A 23,823-nucleotide genomic window follows, 5' to 3' on the forward strand; every position below is an offset into this window, starting at 1 on the left:
GGCTTTGCACAGTTGCTCTGTGGTCAGACTGAATCTGAAGATAGTACCTTTTGTGTGAGGTTAACACATAATGTAATGCTTTGCTCAGGGGCTGGTGGAGAGGGAAGGCAAAGGGGAAAATCAGACTGTACTTTGCATGGATTTGACTCAAAATCAGCCTGTTAGCAGTGATCATAAGAACAAATCCTAAGGGAGAGTTTGGGGTCTGCTTAGGGAGGGAAGTGGGGAGTTTGGAGCCTCTTGCTCTAAGCCTGCTGGAAAAGTAGATCACATATGGTTCACTGTATCTCAGAGTGGGAGTGGTGAAGCTGCTGGTTTCACTGAGATTTATTTGGACTCTGACAAGGCACAACATGCAGTGAAATAAGAAATAGTAAATAAAGCAAGAGAGAAGCTTATCCCACACCTGACATTACCCATCATCGGTCACAAGGACCAGTGACATTTTGCACAGTTAGATTTTGTGAGAGAGACAGAGGGAGAGTCTATGGCTGATCTTCCTGAGTGTCTCCCCAAGTAGATCAAATATATCTTCGTTGTGGGTGAAAGATTCCTTCCTTCTTGACAGTGGTGGCATTTTAAATTTTCTCTTATTTCTGGTGAGTAGTGAATTGAATCTGGTGTGATGACATGAAAGCAAATATGTTGTGCTTTGTTCCACTGCCTGTCAGACTATGGAAGAGTGTCTGAGCAGTAAGTGGATACAGTGAGATACATGGGTTACTTTTTTTACCCTTTGAGTTCAGTGTCTTAAACTGTCACCTGATGACGGGGTCACAGACTGATAGGTCTAACTGTAGAACTCCTTCCTTTTTTTTATTATCTTTGCAGACAATTTACTTGGATGATGATGTCTCTTCCTTTGTGCAGATCAGAGGTTCTGTCCCACTGTTTTGGGAGCAGCCGGGGCTTCAGGTAAACAATTAATCAAAAAGCCTACTTTACTTATCTCTCTTGCTACTTATAGTTTAGAACTTAGACAAAATTTAATTGCTTTTTCTTTTAAATGAGCTGCAGAGCTTACTCTGTGAAAATGCTGAGCTTTTTGATCATAAGTTAACCTTGTAGGAAATCTTGCATATTTACATAAACAGAGCTAAACTAGACAAATGGCTATAGTTAAGTTTAGCATTTTCATGTGTTCCTGTGCCTTTACAGGGAACTATTTGTAAGGGACTATGTCCTAATGTCCTAAGCTGAAGCTTACAGCAATATCTTTGTAACATTTTCAGTTTGGTTTGGGATAACCTTTGCTTCTGAAATGCCCGGTTGGCTTGATGATATTGACCTCTACAATAAAATTGGAGTGTCTAGGGTTACCAGGAGCTGTGCAGGAGCCCGTTACCTTGAAACAAAGTATAATGTCTTGATGGTGTATTTGCTAGATTTCAGTCAAAAGGGTGGTAGTCAGGATGATCTCATATGATCGCCAGAGATACAGGGTTTCGTCAGGAGATTATTGTATCAGACCTAGCAGGTTATATATATGGTCTAAAATTTACAGCTTATATACAGTTACAAGCTCAAATAAAAATCATCCTAGCACTCTTTGCATTCTCTTAACAGAGGGATAAGCAACTGGAATGAATATGCAGATATATCCATATATGTTAGTAGAGAGAATACATAATAGAGCTTTTTTTTAGATACTTTAAATTAGATACTTTAATACTTTTTTTAGCATTAAATCTAGCACTTGGATACCATTCAGAACTACTGGGTTTAACGCAAAAGGAAGATGACTGAGGGATCTGTGTCGTTGTCTGTTAGCACCATCCAGTGCAATACTTGCTTCTTTTTATAAAGCAAGTCTGCCTGTATGCTTGTGCACACGTCCTGCCCATGGTGCAGCTGTATCCAGCACTGTTGTTCCGTATGTTATGAAACCATAGAGCTTTTCTTTTCCCCAAGTGTTTTTGGCTAGTGAGTGGCATGTAGTTAAGCAGAATTTTCAGCTTTTTGGTAGAGACACAATTTGCTTTTTTGCCTAATCTGGTTTAGATTTTACGCCTTTCGTTTATGTTGGTGAATACCCATAACCCTTATTCCTTGGATGTGAGTGTGCTGGCACTGATATTAGAAAGAACTGCAGAAACCAACCTCATGAAAAACAAAGGAAGATGATGAAGTACAGGAAACTATGCATGATCCTATAAATAATGAGCAGTGTAGTTTTTGGAAAGGAAAGAAGCCCTCTGCATAGTGTAGTAATGTATTCAAAAGGAGGTTGAGGCTACTGTTGCTGACAGCCATATTAAAAGTCCTATTATATTGATGGCCCAGGATTTCATCCTCCATATTTTCAAAGGACTGGTCTGAAACTTTTTAGTAAGTGATGAAAGAACTCGGGAGACTCAGCCCATGGAACTGGCATAACTGCAACCTTTTCTCCGGAGGGAAGGGTGGGAAGAATGCTGGGCACACAGCATACCCATGTGAGGCACTGTGGGATATTTGCTAGAGGAAGCTGGCGAAGGGATGTAATTTTTTTGGCCATAAAGAGATGTATCCCTTTGCTTAATGATAATTATGTTTTCACTTCTAATTGTAAATGTTGTTGTCTAATAAAAGCTGTGGCTTTTGTATTAAGTATATTATATGTGTGGGTGTGTGGAGTCTGTTAGAATTGTCTGGTGATGTTAAAGAGGTGTTTTTCTCTGAAGGAAAAAGGGAGACATCTAGTGATTTAGGACTCCTAACAGTTTAAGAAATTATTTCTCTTTTCCTTCCAATATTTTATTTTAGGTGGGTTCTTATCATCTAAGGCTTAACAGAGGTCTGGAAGCTAATGCTCCTGCCTTTGACAGGTAAGTTTCATTCCACTTTGACAATAACACAGCAGCCTGGCATGTAACCAAGATTCCACAACTTCATGGCTTCCAAGTAACTCCTGAGTGATGTGAAACATCTCTCAGATGATATAGCCAGTCCCCCAGGTGTTGCAGATCATTAAGTGGGTTTGCTCAATTTATGAATGATTTTTTGTGCATTTTCTTTCTTGTTTTCAATGGTAATTGAATTAATTTGGTCTCCTGGCTTGTTTCTGTAAAAGCTAAGAAATACTGAGTGTTATGCAAAGGGCAGGTCTGTATAATCCTTTGTGAGCCAACAAATGTGAATTTACGCTAGAGGTACGCAGAACATGTGTCCTCTCCCACTGTAACCCAGGTAATTAGAAAGTAAACACTGCTTCCATTCCATTCTGAATTTGCTTTTCTCCTCATTGTTTGAGTGCTATACAGAAATAAGTGTCTTATTTTATGAGCAATGTTGTATGATGTTATCATGCTGATGCTTTGCTACTTTGCTTAGACTGGCTTGTAAACATTTTTGAACCATTAAGACTCTTCTTGTCAGTGGAAACTATAAAAAAACCCCATTCATAGGCTTGATTCCTTTGAATGTCTGACTATGAAGTATTGTCCTTTAAGGGCAGACTACCATGCATGTCAGTGGGAACACTGCCTGAAAAGGACATGAAGAATGTGGCCTGTAGGAAATTTTCGGCTTGTTAAGTGCCAGGTCATGTGATTAATTTCTGTTTTGGTTTGGTTTTGCCAAATCAGAGTTTATGTTGATTTTGCATAAGGCCTCTTAATTCCTTGGTTTCTTTTACTGCAGCTGTTAACAAACATGAAAATAGTCACTGTTGATTGTTTTGCAACACTGAAGACCCCAAAAAGGGATTAGAGTCTAAAGGGTCTATGTAGCGTAGCAGTCCCTGCTCCAAGGGGTCTTAGCCTACGTTCTCCAAGATTTTTGAAGCTCTTCTACTGAATTCAAAAGCCTTTGAGAGTCGTGGTCTTGTTGTCATCTGATGCCATGATAACTTGCCCTGCCAGTGTCTCTGAAGCTCCATCTTGGGAGTGTGCATTCCACAGCAGAGACAGTTTATGTAGGAAGAAAACAGTGACTTATTCAGCATCCTGTTGTGGTGCCCAAGAAAGTGTTGAGTACCTCAGCAAGGAACAACTCCGTAAGACCATTTAGCTCAGAGAATCTTTTCTCACTGCCCCTGATGCAGGAGGCAGCTGGTGAATAGCTTTCTTGTAAGAAACATGAACACTATTCCTCCTCCCTTGTGCACAGTAAAACCTTTAGGTTACATAAGTTAAGAGATCTCTGCTTACAGATCTACAAAAGACAGTCCTTTGACAATGGGCAAGGAATAAGTGACTGCTTATATGGAAAAAGATCCTGAAACCTAACAACCTGATGCAACTTTTGTGAGAGCGTTGGAGTGGATTTAGCTTGTTATATTTAATTACCTGATAGGTTAATGTGTTGAGAAGGCACTGTAGGAAGTAAATGATAATCTTGTTAGTGGATCTTTTTTGTCCCTTCTCCCTGAGAAATCCTTGGGAAACTCTGCTTACAGTATTCAAGTAGGTGATCCAAACTTCAGCAGTTTAGTAGTAAGGACACAGCATTGATGGAGAAGTAGGGTCTTGATGCTGGCATCAGAGGGGAGCAAATATATAGGAATAGCTGGCATACAGAGAACTAGTTGCAGAATCAGGAACATAAATAGCACCAGAATATTTATTTTGCCATGTTTCTTGAAGGCCATGCTGATAACTTTTTCTTTCCTTTCTCTGCTTCCATGGTTTCAAATAGTATTTCTGCCTATAGGATTTAAAAGTGCATGCCAAAAGATCTGTGCTTGCTGTTTTTCTGACACTTTGCTATTGGGTGTTGCTGTGCAGCATGTAATAGGTTTTCATTTTTGTCTTTATTTTTCTTGTCTATTCCTATCCAGCTTCCTCTTAAATACTACTACGGTGGTGTAAGTACATGGTGGAAGATGGCTTTAAGATCTGATTTTTTTCTTGGTGAGCCAGCACAGCTTCTGTAGCACACGCATGGCAACTTGAAAAAAATTTATTGAGGGGAGGGTGGGTGCCTCTGCATGTGGCTAAAAGCTCTTGACTTCAGACTGCCTAAATGTCAGGCTTTGAGAGGTTGGGGATGTATGCCAAAAAAATTTTCCCACTTTATACTTGTCCCGTTTTGTGCTTCTCCTGAAAATCTGGGCCAAGCCGCTTGGTTAAAAGGACCTTTGGTCTGATCGAGCACAGCATTTCTTATGATTATTTACCTTCCTACTTTAAATTGACAATAAATGTCTCAATGTTGCAGTAGCTCAGAGATGTTTAAACTCTGCCACCTATGATATTTGAGCTGTCTCTGAAGCGTAACCATGACCAATTTGAAAGATTATGGGTAAGCATTAGAGACCAAAGCAACAAAGGGATCCTTGTGGTCAGTGTCTACTACAGGCTGCCTGATCAAGGGGAGCCTGTTGATGAAGACTTATTACTCCAACTGCAGGAGGCTTCATGGCTCTCGCCCTGCTGGGACAAGAGTGGAACTTGAACCACTCCAAAATCTGATGGAGGAGTAGCATAGTGATCTGTAGGCAATCCAAGACTGCTGGAATGCATGGAGGATAGCTTCTTAATCCAGACAATGGACAGCCCTACCAGATGGCATGTGTTGGTGGACCTGATGGTCACCAATGCAAGTGAGCTAATTGGTGACATCAAGATTGGAGGCAGCCTGGGCTGCAGTGACTGCTCACTGATGGAGCTCACAATCCTGAGGGATGTGGGTCAGGTGAGGAGCAAAGTCAGGACCCTGAATTTTAAGAAAGTAAACTTCCAGCTCTTCAAGGAATTAGTCAATAGGACCCCTGGGAAACGGCCTCAGGGACAGGGAAGCAGAACAGAGCTGGCAAATCTTTAATAATGCTTTCCATAGAGCACAAGAGCTCATGATCCCCAGGTGTAAGAAATCCAGCAAGGAAGGCAAGAGTGGTGTTACTGAGTCAAGACCTGGTCAAGAAGGAACTGCACAGGCAGCAGAAGCAGGGACAGGTATCCTGGGAGGAGTACAGTGACACTGCCTGGTTGTGCAGGGATGGGGTGAGGAAGGCCAAGGCACAGCTGGAGCTGAATTTGGCAAGGAGTGCTAAGAATAATAATAAGGGCTTCTACAGTTATGTCAACGAGAAATAACGTGATGTAACAACAGATGAGGAGAAGGCTGAGGTAATCAACATTTTTGCCTCCGTCTCCACTGCCAGCCTCTCTTCTCACACTTCCCAAGTTGATGCTGGCATGGACCCTGGGTGGGAAAGCCCCTTCCACTGTTAGAGAAGGTCAAGTTCGTGACCACCTGAGGAACTTGAACGTAGGTACGTCTATGAGACCTGAAGAGATGCATCCCAGAGTCCTGAAGAAACTGACTGATGTAGTTGCCACACTACTCTCTATGGTATTTGAAAAGTTGTAGCAGTCAGGTGAAGTCCCCAGTGACTGGAAAAAGGGAAACATTGCACCCATTGTTAGAAAGGGCAGAAAGCAAGACCCTGGAAACTACCAACCTGTTAGCCTTACCTCAGTGCCTGGGAAGATCATGGAACAGATCCTCCTAGAAGCTGTGCTAAGACACATGGAGGACAGGGAGGTGATTTGAGACAGCCAGCGTGGCTTCATCAAGAGCAAGTCCTACCTGAACAATCTAGTGGCCTATGATGGAGCCACTACATCAGTGAACAAGGGAAGAGCTATGGATGTCATCTATCTGGACTTCTGTAAGGCCTTTGACTCGGCACCTCACAGCATCCTTCTCTCTAAATTGGAGAGATAAGGATTTGGTAGGTGGACTGGTTAGCAGATAATGAATTGGTTGGATGGTTGCATCCAGAGGGTAGTGTTCAGTGGTCCAGGTGTAGATTGGTGACAGGTGGTGTCCCTCAGGGATCAGTACTGGGGCCAGTGCTGTTTAATATCTTCATCAGTGACACAGACAGTGGGACTGACTGCACCCTCAGCAAGTTTGCAGATGACACCAAGCTTAATGGTGTGGTTGGCCTGCCTGAGGAACAGCATGTCATCCAGAGGGACCTGTAGAAATTTGACACGTGGGCCTGTGTGACCCTCATAAGGTTCAACTAGGTCAAAGGCACCTGGACCTGCACCTGGATCAAGGCAATGCCCCATATTAATACAGGCTGGGGGAGTGATCGGATTGAGAGCAGCCCTGAAGAGAAGGACTTGGTTCTGGTGGATGAAGAGCTGGACATGAGCTCTCAATGTGCAAGTGCAGCCCAGAAAGCCAGCTGTATTCTGACCTGCGTCAAAAGAAGTGCAGCCAGCAGACTGAGGGAGGTGATTCTGCCCCTCTACCCCACCTGGAGTACCCTGCCCAGCTCTGGAACCATCATCACAAGGAGGATGTGGACCTGTTGAAGCGAGTCCAGAGGAGGGCCACAAAAATAATCTGGAACACCTCTCCTATGAGGAAAGGCTGAGAGAATTTGGGTTGTTCATTCTGGAGAAGAGAAGGCTCTGGGGAAACTTTATTTTGGCTTTTCAGTACTTAGAAGGGGCTTGTAAGAAAGATGAGGACAGTCTTTTTTGCAGGGCCTGCTGCAACAGGACAAGGGATGGTGGCTTTAAAAGAGAGTAGATTCAGACTAGATATAAGGAAGAAATTTTTTACAGTGAGTGTGGTGAGACACTGAAACAGGTTGCCCAGAGAGGTAGTAGTTGCCCCATCCCTGGAAACATTCAAGGACAGGTTTGATGTGGCTCTGAGAAACCTGATGTAGTTAAAGGCATCCTTGCTTATTACAGGGGAGTTGGACTGGATGACCTTTAAAGGTCCCTTCCAGCCCAAACCATTCCATCATTCTGTGATTTGGTTTTGTGCCTCTCTGGCCTTGGCACTGGAGTCCTTAGCCCCACTGCTGCTGCTGACACTTTGTAGGCTCAACCTTGCAAGATGCTGGGCAATTCCTGTTGAAGTGTGATATGTTTTACTCTCTTGTTGTCTTTCCTATGTAGCTCCCAGGCTGACAGCCAAGAGGTGGGAACATACAAAGGGCAATATCATAGCTAACAGTGACATAAAAGATCTGGGGCCTGTTTGCTAAGATGCTTGTTTAAGTTCAGTACAAACTAGTGTGCCCATTAATTGCATACTTTTATCATTTGTACTTTAATAATTGATTGCAAGGAAACTGAGGATGATGTCTGTAGCTGCTGTGGCTGAAACTTTCTGCTGGCTGGAACAACCAGTGATCTCTACTTCTACTTGAAAAAGGTAGCAGGCAACATGACATGGCTTTGTTTAGTACCTATTATGTTTACTTTTGTAGGCATATGATGCTTCTGAAGGAGCAGTATGGAAAACAAGTGATTGTTAATCTGCTGGGAAGCAGAGGAGGGGAGGAGGTGCTCAACAGAGCTTTTAAGGTAATACAATTTATTTTTTTTAACTGCTGATTTCTCCTTAACCTCCAAGTTCTTCTGTTTCCCTTCTGACCCAGTAGGTGATGAATATCATATCCAAAGAAATAAAGTTAACTCTTTATTAGATATTACATACTGAGAGAATGATGCTTCATAGTCTCATGGCTTAATTTCCAGCACTGCCTTCCTGCTTATTTCTTCACAAATTTATGCACCATTCTCTTTAACCAGACTTAAAAAAAATCCCCTAATTCTCCTAGGAGTAGTTCATATTTGCAAAAAAGAATCGTGGTCAGCTTTGTCATAGTACATAGTCAACTGTGCAGTCAGGTGCCTCATGGGATAGCCAGAACTGCTTGGGGGCCAGGCCCTGACCCTGGCTTACTGAGCAAACAAGCTGTCTGGCTCTGATTGTAGTGGGGAATAGCCATCTTGCACTGACTGTGATGGGAATTGGCTGCCTCAGCACCAGATGACAGTCTGGTGTGTGGAAAGAGGTTTTCCAGGCCCTTAAACGTCCCTAGGCACAAGTAATACCTGAAAGCATCTGGATTGTGCTTTTCAGATGTCAGGCATCATAGAATTAAAGCTGTGTGAGGTTTAGTGCGGTGGTCTCGTGGCCAGGTTTTAGCAAGTAATATCTACTTGAAGCCTCAGACTGGCAGAGTGGGATTTGCAGCAGTGCACAACTGCCTGGGTCTGACTGGAGGTTGATGGAAGTCTGCCTCCCGAGTGCCTGTTGCTTTAGAGACCTAATACAGATACTTTGGAGTATATCTTCCTGAGAATGATATGAAGAATGGTTAAAGTACACACCTGTAGTAAGTGTTATGTATTTATCATTGGTAAAGAATGATACAACAATTCTGAGTTCAAATGTTTACTGTGTGAAACTAAGTATAATGAAAATCGTAGTTAAACAGTAGTTCCTGTTTTGGTTCCCACTCTGTTGGAATAATGTACTCAAGACAAGAAGTGTCTTTAGTTTTTTGGCAGTTTTTCTGTGCAACCATTTCCTCCCTGTCCAAAATAGCTGGGGAGGACTCTCAGCTTCCCCAGCAGAAAGGGGCAAAGTGAAAGTCTCCCCTTGGAGAGAACATGGCCAAAGAAAGTGATTACATCTAAAGTTTGCAGGCTTTAGGTACAGAAGTGAAGTCTGGTCCTAGCTTCTGTTTTCAGTTTCCTACTGAATTTCTGCATTCTACAGATAAGCCTCCATAATATCTTGATTTCCTTACCTTTAAAATAGTTTTTATAGTTTAATTTTGCACAACATTGGAATTTAGGTGTAAGAGATGGTTGACTGCAAAATGCTCAGATACCTTACAATGATGCGGATCTGACTTTTCTTATTAATTTAATACTGATATCAAATACTGGTATTCTGGAAGACAGTGTTCTGGCTAGTATCATACAAAGAGAGATTTAAGTCACAAACAGGACATCTCCAGAATAAAGACCATTAATTCATTCTTTTTATTTTAAATACAGATATGGTTTAATTGTTAAACTATTGACATTTAAAATTAAGTTGTTAAAACGCTCTGTGAGCTGAAAGAATTTAGACTGATAGCACTGGAAACTGAAGTTTTGTACCCACTCAGAACAACCACCCCCTGGTCTTTTCTTTACCTTTGTGTTTAATAATGGGTGTTTGGAAAGAGTATGTAGCTAATTTTTACTTTGTTTTTAAAAAGCTTGAATTAAAAAGAAACTATTTCATAGGGGAATTATTGGGTACGAAAGCTTTTTTCCTTTTCTGTTATTAGTTTATTTCTTTGTTTCTCCATCTTCCTTTGCTCATGTTCTTTCATCTTCTCCCTTCTCCTGCTTCAATCTTAGTAATTCCTATCAGAACTATTTCAAAATATCCTTGTAATTACTGCTGTTGGGTTCCCTCGATCAGAATGTCACTGCTACTATTTGTTTATGCAACAGGAACAAATGAAAAATTGTAAATGACCAACTTGCCTTCAGCTGTTACCTGAATCAGCTGTTACCAGAGCAAAAATCAATACTGTTCCCAGTAATGCTGTTCCTCTCATAAGCATCCCCTATAGCAGATGTAATTATGTTTACAGTGAAAGCAGTGCTGTAGTGTAGAATTATGGATTCTCTGACAATGATTTACGCTGAGGCAATGGGTAAATGTCACCCTGGAGTGCATTCCCGGTGCCAGCAGCTGTAAGGGCAAGTTGAGGTGTCAGCAGCAGAGAAGCAGATACCAAGCGTTACAACTTTTGTAACAGTGTCGTGACATACATTTTGCACGTCTCTCTCCAGACAAATTTGTTTATGTGGGGAAGGCTTAATACCTTACCCGATACAATTATACTGGTGTAACTCCTGCATGTACACTATTAATGGAATATCAGAATTGTTTTGTTCAGTTTGTGTCACAGTCTAAGCGGGGAAAAGCATCCATCTCTTGGGGTGAGAATGTGCAGGAGGAAACAGAATAGGCAAAGGCTTGCACAATTAGAGTTAATAGAACAGTTCTCTCTGGCTTTGTTGTGGAGAGCAAGATATTGTTGTCGTATCTATTACAGATACCTTAATGAAATTTGTGGTGATTACAGAAATGTATGTGAGGTCATGGAAATTGGAGATGAAATAATGAGGCTAGTTGTGCCTCGTCTTTCACTTTTGTGGTTTACCACAAACATTGTGTAGTATATTCCTGGGACATAATTTTTTTCTTAGTTTCTCCTCAAGCAACCTCTTCCTAAATTTAGGGCTGCATTTTTCCATGTCTTGGCACTTTACAAATGGTTAAAAAAATACATGTATGCACTGTTATGCTCTTCTGCCTTAAGCAGCTCTGGGCACTCTTCCCATCAGGGTCCTTCTTCTCTACCCAGAACATCGCTGTTGCTGTACACCCTCCTTCACAGAGGCGAGAGCCTACTGCTGTGGGGTTGCCACTAGTCAAGGCACAGACAGCAGCAATTCTGATTTGTACTTTGTAGTTATAGTTTGAGTGCCCCTGCAGAAAAATTTGGGTCTGACAATCCGGCTTACTTTTGAAAAGAAAAACAGGGAGCTTCAGTCACTTTTTCATGTCTGGCCTTTGAAAATTCCCAGTGAACTTCTCAATATTAAAAATGCGGTAAACAATCAAAATTTAGTAATGATAAAAGCATGATGGCATCAATCTTTATATTGTGCCTTGAGCAGGAGTTTTTTTCCTTCATTCTCTATCTAAACAGAAACTGCTGTGGGCCTCTTCCCATGCAGCAGACACTCCCATGATAAACTTTGACTACCACCAATTTGCAAAAGGTGGGAAAGCTGAGAAACTGGAAAATTTGCTGAGGCCTCAGCTGAAGTTGCACTGGGAAGACTTTGGAATCTTCACAAAGGGCGAGAATGTAAGTCCACGGTGAGTGTCCCTACCCTTCTGTCCCAGCATAGCCAGGTACCACCTGACCTTCCAAGGTTTCTTGCTGCATTTGGACCATGAACATAAATGGTGGTCTTGAAATACAATTTGGAGACAAAGTGTAGTCTTGGTGCTAAATAGATAATTTGGCTTAACTGCATCACCATTGGTTGGAATCTGCAAAACGACCAATGCAAGGATTTGCTAATACAGCGTTGCAGATGGAAAGTAGTTAGACATGTTAATGGAATACGTTGTGCACTGTCAAAATGTGGATGGGTATAATCAGGCTGAATGTTGCTTGATCTTGTTAAATCAACTCATAATTAGATGTTATTTTAAAATATACCTTTTTTCCCCTCCCTCTTTTTGCATTTGGTTATCAAAGTCTGCAGACAGGTACTTTTCGAATGAATTGTTTGGACTGCCTGGATCGTACCAATAGTGTACAGTCCTTCGTTGCCCTGGAGGTGAGTTTGTCAGAGCACCTGACGTGGATGATGCCCGTACTGCATACGTTGTCTGTTCCATGGCCAGGACAGGACAGAGGGCATAAGCATGAATTATACAAGTCTGTCTTGCAAGCTCTATGGTACAGAATGGTGCTGGCTGAGCTGGCATACTTAAACTGAGGATAAAAAGCAAAAACACATCTAAGAACAATGTTGTTGTTGTTTTCTTTCCTTCTGCACCTAATCCAGATCCTGCTTGCCCAGTTAGAGAGCCTTGGGTTGAACTCTAAATCTGTAGTTGAGCGCTTTGTGGAATCCTATAAAGCAATGTGGACTCTCAACGGTCACAATCTGAGTAGAGTGTTTACTGGCAGTCGTGCCCTTGAGGGGAAGCACAAGGTAAAGAAGAATGGCAAAACTGTTTTCTCACAGGTAAAGAAAGATGCCTGATTTACTCTTCAACGTCACTTATGCTGGTGATCCCTGTCTGATGTAGGTTGGGAAACTCAAAGATGGTGCCCGCTCTGTGTCTCGCACCATTCAGTCAAATTTCTTCGATGCAGTAAAGCAGGAAGCCATCGAGTTGCTGCTTATGGGTGACTTCTTCAGTGAGGAATATGCAGACAAAGGCAAGATGCTGATGGACCAAACTGCACTGCTGGGTAAGTTCAATGTAAAACCTTGGCTTTGTTTTTGTGTCTTTTTTTAGTTGTCAGATATAAGCAATTTGCAACCTTTGAAAATAAATCAATATATAAGCTACTTTTGCACAAATCTATTTTTTAAAACACTGCCTTCAAGTGACCATAGTACAGCTCTGTGTGTTTTAATTCCCCTGAGCTTATTTCTTATATTTTGTTTTGGACTTCTGAGTATGTCAGCTCTTTGATTGTCTCATCTGACAATTTAGAGGAGTTGGATGAGAAGGAGTGATTTTAGGGCTATATTCCCAGTTTAGTTCCATCTGAGTTTGTCTTGAGGAAAGCTATTGAGCTCAGACTTTTTATCTCCTTATTTTTTGGCCTGCATTTTGCATGTGTTTTTAGCCATTTTGATCTTCAAATACACATTTGTGCTGCTATGTTAGTTCATTGCATGCTTTACTCCGTGGCCTTGACACTCTATAACATAAACACATTTCTTTGTCCCCATCTAGACTAAGCCAACTTAATTGTCTCTGATAAGGTACTTGCTTGCAAAATATAGGATAATTGTACCCACAATTAGTATCAGATGTTCAGTTTGCTCCAGAGAACCACCGGTTTTGAATAGAATAGACTTGAACCATTCATTGCCTCTTCAGTCCTAGAGCTGTTTCCTGATGTGGACCATAAGGAAAATATAGATAGCTTCTCTACACCTGGCTGCCAGTGCAAATCAGGTAGTTAAAGATTAAGGTGACCTCAGTTGCTCACACAAAAAAAACCACACTGCTGATTTTCTATACTCATCAGAAGTAAGTGAATATAGCAGTTTCCTGTCAGGAGTTCTGACCAGGCTAGAGCAGCATGACAGTGCTAGTTTTGGATTGATGTGAGACTATGTGCTGTTCTCTCCCTTTCCCTGCACGCTCTGAATTTCTTAGAGCTTCAATCTGAGTCACAATCTGTGACATGCTTGATTGCTGTAGGCTAAACTGAAAAGATTAAGGGAGGAAGAAGAAAACGTATGCTGAAAGTGAGTGACCTGCCTTCAAGAAATTGCTGACATCAACCTCAGTTCCTTGTAGTTACTGCCATTGGAGTTATTCCTTAGTTTTTGTGTTGTTGCTGATAGGGTAATCTCAATATTTTATCATGACTGTGTCTCTGCTGTCTGTACACTTTCTGTCCTTTTCCAGCACATTCTTCTTTCACACAACCACTTTCTCTCTCCCTGTTTCCATCAGTAACTCCCAGTATTTTGAAGGCCATGTCAGAGCGTCAGTTTGAATTCACAAGCTTCAGGCGTGTTCGTGTTGCCACGGGGACCTGGAACGTGAATGGGGGGAAGCAGTTTCGAAGCAATGTCCTTGGCACCAGTGAGCTGACAGACTGGCTGCTGGATTCTCCCAAGCTCTCTGGAGTTTCTGAGTTTCAGGGTAAGACTTCACAGACAAAAAGCATAAGCAGTGTTCTCTAGAGACAGTGAATTGGGATACAAGATTTGACCAGCTGTTCCATTCAAAGGCAGTGCATCTTGGAGGGCACTTCTGTCAGTTCTCAGGGGTGTACTCCAGTCCATGTAGGCTTATGCTGCCTCCTGCAGCAGTGGAACGGTGTGTGAAGGGCTCCTGACAGTAAGGACGACTCCAGAGTATATACTATGTGACTGCTTTGAACCTTCAGCAGGTCAGAATTTGGAGGTCTTTCATGCCATGGGGTGTATCTGCCTACTCTGCATCCCATGCTGCACTTTTCTTCTATATCCCTGGTCTTTTTTCTTTATTGTGAGCAGGAGCTACATGCCTCGGTGCCCTCAGAATGTCTCCTTGGTCTTCATCTAGAGCTAAACAGATCTGTACAATCTGAACTCTTGAGATTGTCTGGAAATGTTACTGTCAAAACCTTCAGACTAAAAGATTTATTTTGTTGAAGGCCATTTCCTTTTTTTTAGCAGTATAGAAAGCACTTGTGCTCTTGGCTTGCCTAAATTGGCCACTGAATTTCTTATTTGCAGAACAAGGTCAGGCATTGTAACTGATTTACAGGTTTTATCAAGGAAAATGAGAAGTGAATGTTCTGTCATTTAAAAATCGAGTGGTTGCAAAACTATGGCAAAACCTGTGCTTTTGCTGTTACAGTGAACCATTTAGCTTCGTGCAGGTGTCACAGGGATGCCTGTGCCTACCCTCGAAGTTCAGGAATTCATTCCTCAACTTGTTTGAACCCTTAGTGCTTGACTGCATGGATGCATGATGAAGTGCAGACCACTGTGCTCAGAGCAGCTTAGGTGGGTGATTGGTCTGGTCTGTTTCAGAAACAGTTTAGATGCATTAACATGTGACTGTGCCCATGATATTAAAATTTGTTGAGAGCCTGTCACAGGCTAGCCTTGCCCCAGGCCTTCCCCTGAGAGAACCAGAGGAGCAGGACTACGTGGCACAGGCAGCCATAATGTGAGAGGCCTGCGCAGCTTCTGGAAGAGAGCTGAGTTAGGTCAGTGGGCAGAGCTGGGGGGTGGCCACTCAGATCTCTCTGCTCGTGGTAGTGTCAGTGCAGTGTCTGCACAAATGGGCAAGCGTTCAAAGCCAAATGCCTGAAATTATTACTGGGAAACACACATCTCACAGTGCCTGCCACGTTGAGCCAGTAAAGGAGGCTACCTACCATGTGCTAGTTTCACCCTTGTGTCTGCAGAGAGTTACTGCATATTTTCATTGTCTTTCTGTTCTTATTTTCTGAGGCAGATCTGATTTAGGTTCCTGGGGCTGTCTACTATTTAGATCTTCATGTTGAACCAAGTTACTGTTACATTGGCCGTATGATACTTAAAAAATAAAAAGAACCCAAAGTGTCCTTAGGCAATGGACTGACCTGATGGGTTAACAATTTCACACTGTTATATGAGAGCATTTGATCTTTCTTTGGATTTTTACCCAGGATAATATCCATAGGCCTGGTCCAGGGAAGGGAGGATTACTGTGTTCTAGAGTGACCTAATCTTAAGTATGGGTGATATAAGAGACTCAGAGGAAAGAAGATAAGAAGAAACTTTGGAAGCCTCCTTCAACTAGTAGATAAATTTACTGACGGCATTGAGGTAGAGGTGACATACTGGTGTCTGGACAGTTCAGTTACATAGAAATCAGTGTCAAAAAGGAAAAGCATCCTGGGTTACCCAAGGTGACAAGTGAGTGAAAGATGGTGGGTAGTGAGATGTTGGGCTTTAGTGATGAGTGGAGTGAGGGAGAGAGGACATTGAATATTTCCTCATCTTAACATTGTTGTACTACAATGTTCTGCTCTGAACTGCATCCTGCAAGAGAGATGGAGACCAACTGATGGGAGAAAAGCAGGAAAAAAAATTCATAGGAACTGCAGGGGTTGTTTTGTGAGATTAGATTAAAGGAGCTATGAATATGTATAGCTTGGCAGGGGATGCACAGGATGGAACCACAGGAATCATCTCTGTCGGAAATTAGAAAACAAGTCCTTAGAAAACCCAACAGAATAGTAACTCTTCTGTGACTTTTCCTTCTTGCCAACAGATGATGAGAATTCCCCTCCTGACATATTTGCAGTGGGATTTGAAGAGATGGTTGAATTAAGTGCAGGGAATATTGTGAATGCCAGGTAGGTTAAAAGAACACCAAACCAAACCCCAACCCACAACTCAAAACACACACACACACACACACACATACACTGAAAAAGACCATTGTCTCTCCCAAGGAACCAGCCCAACAAAAGCCTCCAGAGTTGTTCTTTTTTATGGACAGATATTCAGAATACATATTTCCCTGTCTGTTGCTGGTAATCATAGCTGTTTGCCATTAACAAATGGTACTAGGATGGTGTTGAAAGTGCCATATCTCTGTGAACTTCTGTACAGTAGAGTACACTGTGCTTTCTTAAGCCTTTAGGTTGGCAGAAAAGAATTCTGATACTGACATTGATGTAACACTTGCCTTTAAAACCCTGTCTGATGTTGGACAATGTGCTCGGTGACTACAAAAGTAACTGGCATTCATGTGGGAATTCTGAAATTAATGAAATGTCTCTATGGCTAATTGTGTTTGTGAAAATTATGGCTAGAGAAGTTAAAAGCAAAGCCTGAGCTTGGCATGTTGGCTTATACAGTAGGCTGTTATGTATATCAGTTCCTTTGATTCTGAATCAGGGTGGAACCCTGAAGATAATGATTCCAAAGCTGTTTGATCAGGCTGGCTAATTATTTTTCTGTTTCGGGAGTGACAAGTTACACCAGTGCTGGGCTGGTGTTGTATCTGCATGTCTCGGTTGACTTTGGAGATATGACAAACCTAGATCTGCAGAAATAAAGGTAGAGGCACCAACGACAAACCTTCAGCTAAGAACAACTAACAGCTGTGGGTAGCCAGTCATCTCCTAGTCAGAGGACAACCAGAGAAGGTCTCCTCTTCACTATGAACACAAGAAATCTTACAAGATTGATGTGGATTTTTCTTTTATGGTTATGATTACTACACTTAGCTTCCAGTTATCCCCAGTGAATGGGGTTATCAAACACCATGTGAGCATGGATCTTTCTCAGGATAGTAGACAAAATCCCTCTCCCATCCAGAAGCAAGATAACTCTGTGCGTGCTGAGCCTGGGCTCACAAGGAGATACTATCTGTCTCTGCCATTCATCCATGGGATGTCTATAAACGTAAGGCACGGTTAATCTGCTCATTTTATTGTTTGTGTGTGGTTTGTTTTGATTCCATTAAATGATTTTATGTTTTTTTTTCCAGTACAACAAATAGAAAAATGTGGGGAGAGCAGCTTCAAAAAGCTATTTCCAGGACTCATCGCTATATTCAGCTGACATCAGCACAGCTTGTTGGTGTCTGTCTTTTCATCTTTGTACGACCGTATCATGTCCCCTTCATCAGGTAAAAAAAACCAAACCCAAACCAACAAACAAACAAACACCCCAACCTGTGTCATCAGTAATGTTTGTTGTTGGAGTGTGGCCAGAGAGGGTGGGAGTTATTTTTCAGCTTGGTGGGAGTCTGCTCAGTGTGGGAGAGAGGCATGCTTCCACGTAGCTGTAGTCTAGGGTAGCTCATCCGCCTGGGCAGGACAAAGGCCAGGCAGCCCCAGTATCTTCCTTGAGTCCAGCTGAGAAGCCAGGCATGCTCCAGATGGGTAGCCAAGGTGTGGCACCTTGTTTGGGTGCTGTCTTTCTGGAAGAGTGACCTGAGCTATTAAGTCCCAGAGTGTTTAGAGCACCAAGTGAAAAACAAATGTTTGTTTCTGCCCGAAGAGCAAGTTTTACTTTCTAATCCTCTCCTTAGTGTTTCCATATGGAAACAGGGCTAGTTCCAGGCCTGAAAAGAATGGTGGAAAAAGGTAGAAAGGGCAGCAGGGGAAAGAACGATAATTTTGCCCCCTGACATCGTATGGAATTGAGGGCTGTAAGGGCCCACTGAGTATTTGTCTCTCTCAGATGTCACAAGAAACAGAACTATGTGCCTAGTCAGGAGGGTGCAGGACTGTGTGTCCTCCTCTTACCACCACAGATGTCCCTGGAGACTGACCAAACTCTCCTTGCCCCTGGAAGATTACCAAGCCATAGGGATATCTGCATTAAAATGCCTTTGTCATGGGCAAGAATTATGCAGGCTAAGTGTAAATAGTCAGAAGTGAATAATTAGCCAAAAATATCTTTGGGCATCTGTCTGACCCTGAAGTCTAGAGTGATCCAAACAGTTAGGGGCACTAATTGGCCACTGCATTTTGTGATTAAAATAGCAAAAGCTGCCAGTTTCTTCCCTCTGATCTTGTATCTACTGAGAAGACCAGTTCAGAGCTTGTGCAACATCAAGTGCCATAGACTAGGCAGAGTAATGCAGCCGAGGTAACCCTGATGGTCTTGCATTGCTGCTTTCTCAGGAATTTTTCTTCAACATGATTTAAAAAATTACATATTTTTGCTGGTACACAGGAGCCCACAGGAAAAGTGTTTCTGTCAGTTTTGACTTTTCACCTGGCTTGCAGGAAATTGGAGTAATCCAGCAGGAAGTGCATGGTTTAAATGGAAATCAGAAGCAGAACAGCACAGTGGCTGTATTGCAGCTGTCAAATGGGTAGGAATTAGATGTAGCACTTCGAAACTCGAGAGGAAAAGGGAAGGGTTTGATTTTTAGTGATCAGGTTTCATCTTTTAATGCTAATGTGCATGTGTTATGTGAGCATAATGAAGCCTAACCTGTATGCTTGTGTAGTTTTTCCCATGTCTAGAAAAGGAAAACAAAAATAATCAGAAGCACAAAAAAGGTTTCTGTACTCACAGAAACTGAAGAGATTAGGACAGAAGTTAGAGAACAGAAAAATAAAATGAGAGAATAGCTGAAGCTTATACAGAGGAGAATGGATTGATGAAATCCAAGCAGTTGAATGTCCAGTGGTTTATCTCCACATAACCTTTGCCACAAATGCAAAGCAGTTAAATATTAGCCATTGGGTAGGCAGGCAGTAGGGAGGGACAGCTACTTAGAGTGGAAAGGCTGAACACATACTTCTTTTGGAGTGCCTTAAACTCCACCTTTTCATAGGAGACATTAACTGTCCTCTTTTGCCTCCCTGAGGGTGTGTTTTCTGCAGGAAAAGAGAGGAAAATGAAAAGGGAGAAAAAAGATTGAAAAGGGAGAGCTGGAGGCGGGGCGGGGGCAGGAGAAAGAAGAAACTGACGAGGAGAGAAAAAAGAGAGCCTGTAACATCTCGCATCATTCAGATCATGAATGATGGACAATACCTCAAAGAAGACTTAGTGGTTTTCTGCCTGGCTCTTGCTTAAAGCCAGTAATATCCTAGTCCAGATCTGCTTGGCTTCTATCTGGAAAGTAAATTTTTTTTCCACTGTGAAGGACATGCACAGTGCGGGGATTGGTTAAAGCAGTGATCTCATCATTTACTTATCTGATCAGACAGGCATGCTTTATTGTTGGAGTAATCTGGGGGAAATTATTTTGTGAGCAGGTGGTCTGCTTTGCCAAGTCATCTTTCTGTAGTAAAGCGTATGCTAATGGTGACATTGAAATACTATGTAATTAACAACGTGGAAGCCCTAAGCAATTTGTTACCAGTACAGAACTCATTTTAGGAGTTAGGTATAAATAGTTGTATCCAGCAATCATCGATTACTGCACCTGGTTTAACAAATTATGGGTTATCATCTGTTGCTCTTGAACTGACTGAAAAATCCACCCTCATCTGCAAAGTTGGATTTCACACTTAGTAACACTAATTAAATGGTTAACTCTCTGAAAAGCAGATTACCATATGTTCAAAAGTAAAAGGAAATGTAATGGTAAAGTTAGCTATTGTCACTATTTTAAAGATCATAGTAGAGGTAAACTTGAAAAGTGTGTTCTGCAGAAATTCCCAGTATTTCAGAAATAATCGAATACAGCAATACTATTGTAGTTATGTTTCAAATTAAGTATAACACGTGAACATCATAAAGAACCTTCACAGCCTGAAAGATGGTGCCTAAAAGGAGCAAGCTTTCTGGAGGAGAGAAGACATAGCATTGTAAACTAGTTTTTTCTTGATACTGCAGTCAAAGTCAAATGAATATTTTGTCCCTGCAGCCCTTTACTTTTTTTTCCCCATTTTTTTCTTTCTTTTTTTTTTTTTTTTTTAATTTTATTTAATAATAAATACAGGGATGTAGCAGTAGACACTGTGAAGACAGGAATGGGAGGAAAAGCTGGAAATAAAGGGGCAGTGAGCATTCGTTTTCAGTTCCATAGTACCAGTTTCTGCTTTATATGCAGTCACTTAACTGCTGGGCAGACTCAAGTGAAAGAGAGGAATGAAGATTATAAAGAAATCACACAGAAACTGAGCTTCCCAATGGTAAGTGTAGGTATATTTACACTATAAAACATTGTAGATAAAGGCTGTTATCTTTACATTATGAAAGCTGTCTAAGGCTGTCTTTGATGACAAATCATCGAAGAATTAATCTCGGTGCTGTGGAGAATGGGCATAAAATAAAAAGGTAAAGAAAAGAAACAAAGAAAATGAAGCATGTTTCACAGGAGACCAAATACCACCAGCGTGGCTTGTACTTGCTTTACTAAAGTTCTGCACCTTTCAAAAAATATAGTTGGCTGCAGTGCTTGAAAAGTCCTCACCTCTGAACAGTTTTCAGGCTGATCTTTCAGAGCAATGCAACTGAGATGACAAATCTGTAAGGCCTCACAGACAAGGTAGAGGTGACTGCTGTTAGTGCTGGGGAGCATACTGATAGCTCTTGCTGGCACTGCTCAGGATGAGTGCCTAAAAGACCAGCTGTGCCGTTGAGTAGGTCAGTGCTTTAGCTGCTCCTGCTCAGGTGGTATCTCAGTTCTTGGTCATTGATATGGTGCTTTCTGTTCCCTTCATTTTGTCCTCATGCATGTGGCGCTGTCAAGGAACTGCTGGCTTGTCTCAGCGTGTGACAAGGCACTATTGGTTTGTATGAATAGCTTTTCCCCCAGATGGTGTCAAATCAGTCACCCTAGTGTTTTATTTTACACGTGTCTCCTCAGGCCAGCAGGTAATACATGAGATTTGATAGCATTGCTGCTTTGCTTCCTTTAATCTTTGTTGCCTTAATTTCCACAATGCTTTCTTTCTCAGACCTGTCTAGAGAGGTCCTAAACCAGGCAGGGAAAAGACTAGTTTGTGTATTCTCGTTAGTGGGAAAAAAATGGAATTTAGGTTGCAAAGCATAAAATTTTAACTCCCTGTTGTTCACAATATTTAGAGGCTTGGCATATACACCGTATTGATCAAGTGGTTTCTGTGAGAACTAATACTGACAATCTGAACGTCCTGCATAGAATATCTGTTCCAAATGACCGTAAAGTTGTGCTTATGGTAGTTTTTCCTTCTAATATCTCATTAACTATTTTATGTTTTTTACATTTGCAACAGCTAAATGTACTTAGTGTGTACAATGTAAATAAAGAGTGCCCTCTAGTGCTGCGACAGCCACAGCTTTGGAAGATTTCCTTTAGAAATCTTTGGGGCTTTAGAACTCAACTGAAAAACCAAACCAAACCAACACAACACCCCAAAAAAGAAACAAAAAACAATTAGAGGATAGATTGTTAAACTTTAGAATTGGAGTGAATTTTCCTTGATGTTGTATTTCAGTACATTTACAAAACTATGATGTGCACCTAAGATCAAATTTGGTGTTTGTTTTTACTTGGGACCTTTGTTTCCAAATGTGCTTTGGCACCTGAAGGACATTTTATGTTCTATTTAGAATATATAAATTTATGTCTATCCAATGTGTTATGGAAACAAACAGATTTTTAATATTTATGATAGCCAGATTGTGACTATAAAGCTGGGGTTCCATTGGAGACATACCTTCAGGAAACAGGGGTCAGAGTCTGACAGTCTTGTTCACAAAATTCAGCTTAGTGGGGTGCCAGCGACAGTGAAGGGACCATTCAATTTCAGCACAGATTGATTTTAACAAATCGAATGTGACGAGTAGTCTGGTGCTTAGAAATTCAGAGGGGCTGAGTTGTACACATCAGTGCATTTGAAAGGTGTTTTTGTGGACGTGATGAACGTGCAGGTTACTCTGTACCTCTGAACTAGGGCCGGAGCGTGTTCTCCCACGACTATGTCTTCTGGTGTGGAGACTTTAACTATCGCATTGACCTGACCTATGAGGAAGTCTTCTACCTCCTCAAACGTCAAGACTGGAAGACGCTTCTGGAATTTGATCAACTGCAACAGCAAAAATCCAGTGGAAAAGTAAGGCAGTGTGTCTCATTTTCTTGACTACCTGTGTGTTGGCTTGGTCTAATTCCTTGAGCAAGTGAAAAAGTGGCATTTTCAGACCCTTGTTTGTAGTATCTGAATGTATTAATTTGTTTAAAAATCAGAATGTTGCTTGTCTGCAAGGAAGTTGATATATCACAATGGCACCCTCCTCATCTGTAACTTATTCAAAGAGATGGTATTTGTTTGTTTTCACAGATTTTTAAAGATTTCCATGAAGGGACTATTAATTTTGGACCAACATATAAATATGATGTTGGCTCAGAGGCTTACGATACGAGCGATAAATGCAGAACCCCAGCTTGGACTGACAGAGTCCTTTGGTGGAGAAAGAAACTGCCTTTTGAAAAAACAGGTACGTAGGATCTTTCCTCTTTCTTGATCTGGAATTTGTTTTAAATTTAATCCATACCCCACATAAGGGGATTTAATCTAGTGAATGGTGAGGAAGGGTTCTGGACTGAGAGGTGTCTTTAGATGTGTCCTGTAGACATAGTAAAATTGCAGTAGTCTGTCTGAACAAATTCATATTAGACGTGTAGTTTCTGGAGAAGTACTTTTGGGCCTGTAGATGTGTGTGTTTGTTTGTTTTTTTTCTCATGCCTGGGAACTACTGCTTGGAATCCAAGTCATACCGTGAGTACAAAGAGTGAAAACTATAAAGCAAAACTAGGCAATCAGAGAGTGCATGTCAGTGTGATACAGAGTTATCCACTCTAATTTAAGGAATGAAAAATAAAGTAAAATGAGGAGTTTAAATCATTGACAGAGATGTAATCTGGGAAAGAAAAACTGTATGAGACATAATAAGGAAGTTTAAACCAGCCCTTTTGTGCTGGCTGTTTTCGTTTTAAGAGAAATAAAACCCTTCAGCATTTTCCATGCATTTTCCTTATTTTGCATGGAAAGGTTTGCCTCTGGAGGGCTTTAGTTGATGGAGTACGCACAGAACGTAAGACCTATTTAGCTGGTCTGCAAGAGCTGAGGCAGGTTCCTTTCTTTAGAGCTTGTAGGCCTCCCACACTAGCTCACATGGGTATATAACTGACCCCTTGTGTGTTCACCCACCTTCCCAGCCCTACAAAACCTTTCTAGTTAGTTCAGTGCCAGAATTCCTCTCTTTTACTGCTGGCAGCAAGGCTGCTCTCCCTCTCAGCTCTAACTGTTTTGCTTTACTTCGATTTGCTGCTATAGGCTGGAGGACTGTTTGCCTTCTGAGAAGAGGGCAACAGCCCCAGTGCAAATGGTTAGGTGAAACACCTTTCCTGTTA

The 23,823-nt window shown here is 41.6% G+C and overlaps 1 protein-coding gene across 1 annotated transcript in view; it reads left to right on the forward strand.

The window, feature by feature from the left end:
- Positions 1-23,823, forward strand: part of SYNJ2 (synaptojanin 2) — a 60,779-nt gene that overhangs the window by 22,247 nt on the left and 14,709 nt on the right. The window contains exons 4-16 of the mRNA XM_008946744.1: positions 832-915; positions 2,746-2,807; positions 8,165-8,261; positions 11,468-11,640; positions 12,029-12,110; positions 12,342-12,491; positions 12,589-12,754; positions 13,981-14,172; positions 16,282-16,366; positions 17,509-17,649; positions 20,428-20,620; positions 22,367-22,525; positions 22,751-22,907. Coding sequence (XP_008944992.1) covers positions 832-915; positions 2,746-2,807; positions 8,165-8,261; positions 11,468-11,640; positions 12,029-12,110; positions 12,342-12,491; positions 12,589-12,754; positions 13,981-14,172; positions 16,282-16,366; positions 17,509-17,649; positions 20,428-20,620; positions 22,367-22,525; positions 22,751-22,907 — 1,741 coding nt within the window. The remainder of the gene's footprint in view (positions 1-831; positions 916-2,745; positions 2,808-8,164; positions 8,262-11,467; positions 11,641-12,028; positions 12,111-12,341; positions 12,492-12,588; positions 12,755-13,980; positions 14,173-16,281; positions 16,367-17,508; positions 17,650-20,427; positions 20,621-22,366; positions 22,526-22,750; positions 22,908-23,823) is intronic.

Source organism: Merops nubicus, unplaced genomic scaffold, assembly GCF_000691845.1.
Source record: "Merops nubicus isolate BGI_N331 unplaced genomic scaffold, ASM69184v1 scaffold719, whole genome shotgun sequence".
Classification (NCBI taxonomy): domain Eukaryota; kingdom Metazoa; phylum Chordata; class Aves; order Coraciiformes; family Meropidae; genus Merops; species Merops nubicus.